The 9,156-nt window shown below is 68.4% G+C and overlaps 1 protein-coding gene across 1 annotated transcript; it reads left to right on the top strand.

The window, feature by feature from the left end:
- Positions 1 to 4,000: 4,000 nt before the first annotated feature.
- PTGDS (prostaglandin D2 synthase) lies at positions 4,001 to 7,326 on the top strand. Its single transcript, XM_060153256.1, has 7 exons — positions 4,001 to 4,179; positions 4,999 to 5,138; positions 5,249 to 5,325; positions 5,866 to 5,982; positions 6,120 to 6,221; positions 6,786 to 6,811; positions 7,179 to 7,326. Exons 1-6 carry the CDS (start codon positions 4,066 to 4,068, stop codon positions 6,809 to 6,811), a joined length of 576 nt encoding a protein of 191 aa, XP_060009239.1. The 5' UTR covers positions 4,001 to 4,065; the 3' UTR covers positions 7,179 to 7,326.
- The last annotated feature ends 1,830 nt before the right edge of the window (positions 7,327 to 9,156 follow it).

Genomic DNA, 9,156 nt, shown 5'->3' with positions numbered 1-9,156 from the left:
CAGCCGGCCCTGGGCTCCTGCTGGCCAGGAGGAGCCTCGGGTTGGCTGTGACCATCCTTGGGCCCCTTGGGGTCTGGCAGCAATGCTTCATCCCACCCCCCTGGCCCTCCCCCCGCTTTGGCTCCTGGGGCAGCGCAACCTCCTGTGCTGGGAAAGAAGACGCCAGGTGGAGACATGGTCATCACCAGGTGTCGACAGTGGCCAACCCAAAGCAGAGAGGGGACGAGGAGACAGAGGCCGGGCCAGCACAGGGGGAAGAGTGGGCCCCCTGTGGTCTGGGTAGAAACTCAGAGAGGGCCTCATTCGGGGACACTCCGAGTCTGGGGTGCCTCCTTAAACTTCAGAGCAGCTATCCTCTGGGGAGCCCAGGCGGGGGCGTGGAGGGCTTCTTGCCCCCGGAGAAGCCCTGAGCTGGCTGTCCCGTCGGTACCCAGCCCTGGTGGTCTCACGCTGCAGCCCCAGTGCCCCACCCCCACTTCCAGCCCCAGTGCCCCACCAGGCAGCATGGCCACTCTCCGCTTTGGCCATCTCTCCACCGGGCTGCCTCGGGTCTTTCCCAGGGCAGCCCTGGAGGCTGGACCCGTCCAGGAGCTGGGAAAGGGGGCAGGGAAAGGGGACGAGGCCTTCGGTGATTTTCTGGAGTCTTCTGTCTAGAAGCTTCTAGGTGACCCCGGGCGCTGCCCCTCTTCTACTTAAAAATCTACTGGCTGGGGATCCCCCCATGGGAGGAGCATGCTGGATGGGGTGATCTCCGGGGCTGTGAGCCACCTCTGGAGGGCGGGAGACAGGCCTGAAGGGTGAGCTGGGGTCCAGTGGGGCCTCCCCTGCCCACCAGCTCAGTGCTCCCTCAGAGCCCCTTCCCGCAGGCTGGGGGCACTGATGGCCAAGCAGCAAGTAGGTGGGGTCCGTGAGGTCCCTGTGAATCCCCAATCCAAGACCAGCGGACACTCCATTAGCCACCGGTCAGCGAGAGGCCACCAGGTGTTGGGAGAGCCTCAGCTCTGAAGGGCCAACCATCTCTGGGGGATACTGCCTGGGGACTGGGACCCGTCACTGCCCCCCAAGGAGATCAAGCCTAGGCCTGGGCCCGGGCTTGCCTCTGACCTGCTGGGCCAGAAGCAGGGGGCTGGCAGCAGTGACCTCTCAAGGTCCAGGCCAACTCCCGGCATCCTTGTAGCCCAGCAGCTCCCCTCCCGGGCAGATGCCCATCCCCCCGCACGCCTGGGCCTCGGGCTCCAGGGATACTGCAGCCTCAGCTCCACTGATCGCTGAGCAGCCAGGTCTGCGGCTCACGTGCCCCCAGGCCCACGGAAGGCCTGAGCCCAGCCGCACCCAGAGCTGCCAGCTTCTGCGATGGGCCCAGAGACGGGGAGGAACCCAAGGCGGGGACCCCAGGCCAGCCTCCCGGGGGTCTCTCCTGGTGCCAGGGCTGGGAGTGGGCTCCTGAGAGGCCAGGGTCTGGCTCCCGCGCTCAGGGCAGGCACCCTGCCCTCTCAGACACCCCACCTGCCTGTCCCCCTGAGACCCAGGGAGCAGCCCCTGGTCTGCCAGGACCGGGCAACTTGGCGCTCAGTGGGTACCAGGAGGAGCCTCACCACCCCCGTGTCCAGCACGTACCCACCACCTGGAGGGCGGAGATGGCCCAGCCGGCGCTGCTGACCACACGCAGGGCCAAGCTCAGAGCAGAACGGAGGGGTGCAGAGGGCACAGAGGGGGTCCTGGTGCCTGTGGGATCCCCCTCTCGCTCCCACGCCCAGCCTCCGTCCTGCACAGCCCCAGGGGAAGGGAAGAAAGGGGCAGAAATCTTGCAGGAGTTGCTGGCAATGGCCCAACCCTACCTGGACCTGGCAGAAGGTGAATCATCGGCCCTTGGGGGGCCGATGCCAGGTGTCCCCATCAATAGGGCTCTCAGGGGGACCCCTCCTCCACCTGCCAGGCCCAGCAGTGCCCAGGAACCCCCTTCCTGGGCCCCGAAATCGTGCCCTGGGTCCTCTGCAGCTGGGCCAGGCCCAAGCCCCCAGTCAACCCCAGTTTGCTCAGGGTCCCCTGGAGCCCGAGTTCCAGGAGGACTGGGTAAGGGGCTGGAGGGGCACCTGAGGGAGAGCCCGGGGTGGGGGAGGAGTCCAGGGCCCCAGCCTCAGCCCAGCCCTGCCCACGAAAGGCCCCAGTGCTGCAAAGGGGTTCCCAGGGTAGCCCAGGGGCAGTGCAAGGTCCGGGCACCCATCCCCACTCCTGCCTGCTCTGACGGGCTGTCCCCACACGGCCTAGAGCATGAACAGTGCCTGAGGGGCGGGAGCTGATGGGAGGCCAGGCCAGAGGGGTGGGGGTCTCAGGCCTGCCTCTGCCCCCTCCCCTGCACCGTTGCCCTCCTTACCTCCACCCCCATCCCCCATCACACTCCCCCCCCACCGCAGGTGCCTCCTATCTCTCTCTGCCCACCACCCCCCGCTTCATGTTGGCCTCCGCCTCGTACACCAAAGGCTCCCACAGCCCCAGGACCCGTGAGAAAGTAGGAGACCCTCTGCACGGCACTGCCCACCCAGCGGCTCCCCCAGGCAGCCCCGCTGAGGGAGCTCCCTGGTGCCCCGCGCAGGAAACCCAGTCTGCGCTCCCAGACCCCTGGGCCACTGGGGAGGGGCGACAAAGGGCGGTACACGCCGGCCTCACAGCCCCAGCGAGGGGTCCAGCCAGGGCCAAGCTGCAGGCACCCTGACCTCACCAGGACCCCCGTGGGCCTGATGCCCACCCTCCTGCCCCCACTGGGTGGGTGGCAGGGCCCATGCTGGTCCCATTCAGGCAGTTGCCCTGACCCACACCTCCCCCTCGATCATTTCCGGCCGCCTTGGGGCCATTCCAAAGCCCGAGGCCAGGGCTGCCAAGAATCCAGCTCCCGGGCGGAGGGTGCCAGGCACTGGGACGGGAGCCCGCACCCTGCCGGGAGCCGGGCCTGCATCTAGGGTGACCAGCCCCTGTCCCCTCACCGGCCACAGCTGCGTCCCCTCTGTGTCTGCACCACACACGGGACCTCCTTCCCCAGCTTCATCCCTCCCAGCCCGTACCCCAGATACTCGCGCCCACCCCACTCACCCCACTCACCGTTGCTCAGAGCCGTTGAGCCCACTCAGTCCTGTGCTGAGGCCCTGGCTGGCCTGGGGTGGCCTTGGACAGGACCAGGGGGACAGGTGACGCTTGCCAGATGTGAACAGGGCCCGGGACCCCATCAACCCAGAGAGGCCTCTGCAGGGAGGCGGCCCTCTCTGTAATCCACTGCCACTGGGGGAGGTACCAGCCTCAGCACCCCAGGTAACAGGACAGGCTGAGCTCCACAGGGTGGGCGGGACTGGTGCAGGCGGGGATGCGTGGTGCGGGGGATGGGCCTACGCCCAAGGCCAGAGGGGCCCCGGGCTGAAAGAGGTGCCCAGGGGGCCCCAGCCAGAGCCCCGACAGCTGGCCGTCGGGGGAGGCTGTGCCCAGCACATCCGGCCCTCGGCCTCTGCTTCGGGGGCAGATTTGGCTTCTTTACCGTGGCCCAAGTTTCCCGTCACCCCGGGGCCTGCTGGGCCTTTCAGGATCAAACTCATACAGTGCAAACGGGGCCTCGCTTCCCCTCCCAGGGTCGCCAGGCTTGGAGACGGAACAGTGGTAGGGCTTGGGCTGGGGGCGGGGCGTTCCCAGTCCCCGGTGGGAAGTGACCAGAGGCCCCAGAGGCAGGGCAGCACCGAGGCTCTTGCCCCCCGCCCCATCCAGGCTGCTGCGGCGGGTCTTTCTGGGACTGGAGAAAGGACCAGCCGCGCAGGGGCCTCTGGCCGCCCGCCCCCGCTCACCCTGCTGTGGAAGCGCCCAGGCCTGTCCTAGTCAGTGCCTCTTACATAAGCAGCCCTGTGGGGGGCTCAGCAGCCGCTGGGCTCAGCTGCCCTGTCCTGCCCCCAGCATCACGAGCCTCCAGTGGGCTGTCCTTGTGCCCTGGGTGGAGGCCAAGCCAGGCCCATAAATAGGGGTCTCCCCGGTGGCCTCCGCGCCTCCTGCCTGCCTCTCTGCCTGCGCTGCCTGCTCGGCTCTGGGACAATGGCCGCTCTGAACATTCTGTGGACAGGGCTGGCCCTGCTGGGGATCCTGGGGGTCCTGCAGATTCCAACCCAGGCCCAGGCCGCCCTGCAGCCCAACTTCCAAGAGGACAAGGTGAGGGGCTCCTTGCCGGGTCCCCAAGGCGGGACAGGGCCGTGTAGGGAGCAGGGTGCTCCCTGGGGCCCAATTTTCTCCCTGGGAAGGGGGTGCTGAAGGGAAGGAGGGCTGGACCGGCAGGAGGAGGCTGACCACGAGAGGCCTTCCCGGGCAATTCGCCAACCAAGATCTGGGTACATTACCCCCGACTGGCAGGGAAGAACCTGTGTCCACGAGCGCCCACACGGCACATGCAGACACGCGGATCACCTGCGTGCCCGTCAGCCCTGACCCAACACGGTTAGCCCAACGAGCTCACGATGCCCAGGGAAAACAGGCACACCTTCCACACCTGGGTCCTAGGACACACCTCCGTGGGCGAGCGCGAAGATGGGGATGCTGCACAGGGCGGCGCCAGGGGATGGCCACAGCAACCGAGTGCGCGCGCGTTCGCGACCCTCCCCCACGCCCCGCGCGCCCGCGCGCGCGCGCGCACACACACACATACACACACACACACGCACACACACACACACAGCTGGCGGCGCGCTCCCCCTCGGGAGCTGTGGGAACAGTCGGAGTGGGTCTCGCAGCCCCGCGCCCTGCTCCGACCCCTCCAGGGACGGCCTCGGCGCCCTCTGGCGCCAGCTCCACGGCCAGGCAAGGCCGGACCCAGTGGAGGGGGAGGGGCCGGGCTGGAGAGGAGGGGGAGGGGGAGGGGAGGGAAGGGTGGGGGAGGGGCGGGGAGGGAGGGGAGGGGAGGGGGAGGAGCGGGGCGGCCACCATGGCGCGTCCGGGAGGGTCCCGGCTGACCAGGGTGGGGGCCATTCGCCGCAGTTCCTGGGGCTCTGGTTCACCTCGGGCCTCGCCTCCAACTCGAGCTGGTTCCTGGAGAAGAAGAAGGTGCTGTCCATGTGCAAGTCGGTGGTGGCCCCCGCGGCAGACGGTGGCCTCAATCTCACGTCTACCTTCCTCAGGTGGGCGGCGGGGCGGGCTTCTGGGGCCGAGAGCTCCCTGCCCATGGTCGCGGTCTAGGGACAGCCCCCACCCCTGCCTGACCCCTGACCCGAGGGTGACCTGCCCACAGGAAAGACCAGTGTGAGACCCGGACTCTGCTGCTGCGTCCTGCAGGCCCCCCAGGCTGCTACAGCTATACCAGCCCCCGTGAGTGGGGCCCCTCGCCAGACCCCAGGGTCAACTCAGGAGTGACACCTGCTGGTCGGGGACTCTGGGTGACACCCTGCCCTGCAGTACATGGAGGGGGGCGGTGATGGCTGCTCTGCCAGGGTCGGCCTGGATCTGCCCCGGGATGGAATCTCCCCAGCTGTCTGCTGCCCCGTTCCGCTGCCCCCAATGCTTCCCCCACACCTTCCGCAGTTCTCCGCCCCAGGACCTCGGGCCTCCTCGCTCCCTGCCCGGGAACGACCTCCCCACTGCGAATCTCTCCTCCTCCCAAGAGGAGTTTGGCTGCAGAGTTTGTGGCTGTCCCATGAACTCCCGATTTTCTGAGCCTGTGTGTTTGCTGGGCCCCCAGGACTTCTGGTTTGGGGCCGCTGGGCTGTGCTGGCAGGAAGCAGCGGGCTGGGGAGGAGCAGGGAAGGCAGCTGGACAGAGCGTGGGGCATCAGGGCCCCTCCCATGCCAGCCCACAGAGGCGCCCTCCCCAGGGTCCCCGACCCACCGCGGTTGTCTCCTGGGCCCCCAGACTGGAGCGGCAACCACGAGGTGTCGGTGGTGGAGACGGACTACGAGGCCTATGCCCTGCTCTACACCGAGAGCTTCCGAGGCCCCGGCCAGGACTTCCGCATGGCCACGCTCTACAGTACGTGCCCCACGCCAGCTCCCGCCGCCCGGCCTGAGGCCCGGCCCACGGGGCAGCCTGGGGACTCCCCAAGCCTGGGGGTGGGGGCCGAGCGAGGTCTCCCGGATGGAGGCCAGCGGCTTCTCCTTCTGCCCCAGGCCGCACCCAGGCCCCCAAAGCTGAGATCAAGGAGAAATTCGCCACCTTCGCCAAGGCCCAGGGCTTCACAGAGGATAGCATTGTCTTCCTGCCACAGACTGGTGAGGGGCCGCTAATCTGACGGGAGGGATTAAGGTCAGGTTACAGGCAGACACACGGTCTCCTGATTCGGGGGTGGCTGAGGCCTGGGGTTCATCCGGCCGACCGCCCGCTGACCAGTACACGGCCTCCAGAGTGTGGGCGGCCTGTCCTCCACACCGTGACCTTGGCCTGAAACACCCCCTCCCGGGATTCACCACGCACCCACTGTGTGCCAGGCCCCGGGTCGGCCCCCAGGATACCTAGGTCCCCAGCCCGGTGGGGGGCAAGCCGTAGGGGTGGGTGTGCCCGTGGGGACACAGGGACAAGCGCCCTGGGCTCAGCGGCTCCCCGAAGTCTCAGCGCCCGCGGCCTCCCTGGGGCAGGCAGCCTGCTCTGGGCCCCCGGAGGGACGGGACCCCTCCTTGTTTGGAGGAGCAGGGCCAGGGAGCGGGGTGGTGTGATGCAGTCAGCAGTTTGAGGGTCAACGGAGACGCTCTCCAGGGCCGCGGGGGTTAGCGACAGGTGGGGCGGGGCAGGTGGCCCGGCCTGGGGCGCTGACCGCTGTCCCGGGCTTCTCTTGGCAGACAAGTGCATGGAGGAGAACACGTAGGTGAGTGGGGTGCTGGGGGCTGCCTTCACCCAGCGGTGCCCACCCATGCGTTCCTTCACTCACTTGGTCACTCGGTGCGCGCGCTCCCCACAGCCCCACCCACCACGCAAGGCTGGTCCAGGCCCCTGGGGCTGCTCCGAGGAGGAGGGGGCTCCACCGGGTTCCGCGAGGTCGCTGGGGTAGGAGGGACTGGCGGCTGGAACAGGAACCGGGAGGGGAGGGGAGGGCAGGGCGGGGAAGCCCCCATCAGGGGGTGGGGCCCTGGGACGGCCATTCCCCCGTGGCCTGCAGCCAGCAGGGGCCTGGGGCCCGGGGCCCGGACTGCGGTGCTGCCCGCCACACCGACAGGTCCTGCTCTCTTGGCCAGGTGACCCCAGCCCTCAGGACCTGGCCATGCTGCCCTGCTCGGCCTTTTCCTTCAACACCCCCAAGACCCCAGCCCCGGCTCCTGCGCCACCGGCCCTGCCCCCTCGGGCTTTATCCCAGCTCTGAGAATAAACTCCGGAAGCAAGTCAGCAGCCTGGTCTCTGTCTGTCTGTCTGTCCTGCAGTCGTTGCCCCCCTGGGCCTGGCTTTGGCAGGCCCCCGGGACCTGACCGCCGCCCTCTTGGGTCTCCCTACCCCCTCTGTAAAATCTTGGAGGCTGGCTCTGCATGACACCCCCAAGGGGTGAGCAAGGGCCCGCTAGCCAGGCGCCTGGTGGAGTGGAAGACACGGCTGGGTCAGAAGCCAGGACAGCTTAGGGGAAGCGCCGACGGTCCCCCACCCACTCCACTCGGGGCCCTGATCTCACCACAGCCCCTCAAGGCCCAGCGGCAGCTGAGCCGGTTCTGGTCAGGTGCCCACAGCCTGCCCCCTGCCCCCCGTCCGGGAAAGGCCCGAGACCCAGGGCAGTTTTTGAAGGCGTGGGATTAGTGCACTCAGGCTGGGCAGAGATACGGGTTTGCGGGAACCAAGACGAAGGTGGCCGGAGTGTCCGTGCCCCCCTGGACTGGGACAGACTGACTGAGTGGGCTGGAGACAGGCCACCCTCCCATCTCCCATGGCTACCTGAAAGTCTCCAGTCCCCTGGCCTCTGGCCTGGGCCTCAAGGGCACGGCCCTGCCCGTTCGCCAGGCCTCTGGCACCAAAGCTGAGCCAGAGACCCGAAGCACGGTCTCCCCTCCCCGCAGTCCCTCGCCTGCTAGCCCCCGGACTCCTGGCCGGCGTGGCCATTCTCAGGCCCCTGTCCTGGGCCCTCCTGGCTCACATGTGCAGCCTGCCCACCAGACCCCACCCAGGCAGACGTCAGCCAGGCCCTGCCCAGGCACCGAGGGTGTGAGGCTCAGAGGTGAGGGTGGACTTCTGGGACGCTTCCTGGAGGAGGGGGCCTGAGGCTGGGCCTCGGCCAAGGGCTGGGGGCCACGTCCCAGAGCGCCTGCCGGGCCTTCGCCTCCCCTTGCTTCGGGCATACGGCCCCTCCCCAGGAGGAAACACCTGGGCTGGCCGGGGGTGGCTGGGGGCCACTGGGCCAAGGTGCTCCAGGGTGCACCTCGATCGTGAGCCCATCACAGTGGGCTCTGTCCCAGCATACCAGCGCCCCAGGGTGTCTTGAGGGCCTAAAGGCGCAGTGGGAGGGGCCACCTCAACTCTCCTACCCCGCCCCTGAGCCCGTGCAGTCGACGAGAGACACCCTCCACCACGCTGCAGGTGCTGCTCGTTGGCTGGACCCTCGCGCTGCTCGCGGCATCTGCAGGCCGGGCCCAGGTCCCCACCCAGGCCAACTCTGACACCAGCCAGGTGTGTCCAGACTTCCCTAGGCCAGACCTGCTCCTCACAGACAGCCTCCTTCTGGCTGCGTTCTACCCAGAGAGGCCGGAGGGCTGGGGTAGCCCAGCCCAGCCCCGCCCATACCCTCTCTGGCCCAAGCTTAGCTCATGTCTGGGGACAGGGGACAGAGCTCGCGTCCGTCTGCTCGTCCAGCTTGGGGTGGGTGTGCTGCGGAGGATGGCAGGCCCCTCAGCCCCGCCTCTGGGCTGTGCTCACTGCCACTCCCCAGGCCTCGGACCGGATGAGTGGCAGCTGCCCCGCCCCCCGATTCCAGGTCAGGGAGGCTGTGGCACAGGGGCTGCCCCCCAGCTCTCCCTGTCCCCTCCCTGCAGTTCCAGGGCATCTGGTGCACGGCTGGGGCGGTGTCAGATGACCAGGGCTTCCTGGACTCCAAGGACAGCATGAAGATGCCCGTGGTCTTGGTGACCCCCTTGGCCAACGGCGACCTGGGCCTCAAGTTTGGGTACCCCGCATAAGGGATCCCAGGAGCCCCACCTCGGACTGGCCGTAGGCCTGGCCGGCGTGAGGTCAGACGTG

This window comes from Lagenorhynchus albirostris, chromosome 7 (genome assembly GCF_949774975.1).
Source record: "Lagenorhynchus albirostris chromosome 7, mLagAlb1.1, whole genome shotgun sequence".
Lineage (NCBI taxonomy): Eukaryota > Metazoa > Chordata > Mammalia > Artiodactyla > Delphinidae > Lagenorhynchus > Lagenorhynchus albirostris.
The sequence above is the reverse complement of the archived record's forward strand: the minus strand, read 5'-3'. Positions and strand labels throughout refer to the sequence as shown.

Coding starts and splice junctions, on each gene's coding strand:
- PTGDS (XM_060153256.1), top strand. CDS start 4,066: ATGGCCGCTCTGAACATTCTGTGGACAGGGCTGGCCCTGCTGGGGATC. Junction 5,983..6,119: donor CCGCATGGCCACGCTCTACA/GTACGTGCCCCA, acceptor CTTCTGCCCCAG/GCCGCACCCAGGCCCCCAAA. Junction 6,222..6,785: donor TGTCTTCCTGCCACAGACTG/GTGAGGGGCCGC, acceptor TTCTCTTGGCAG/ACAAGTGCATGGAGGAGAAC.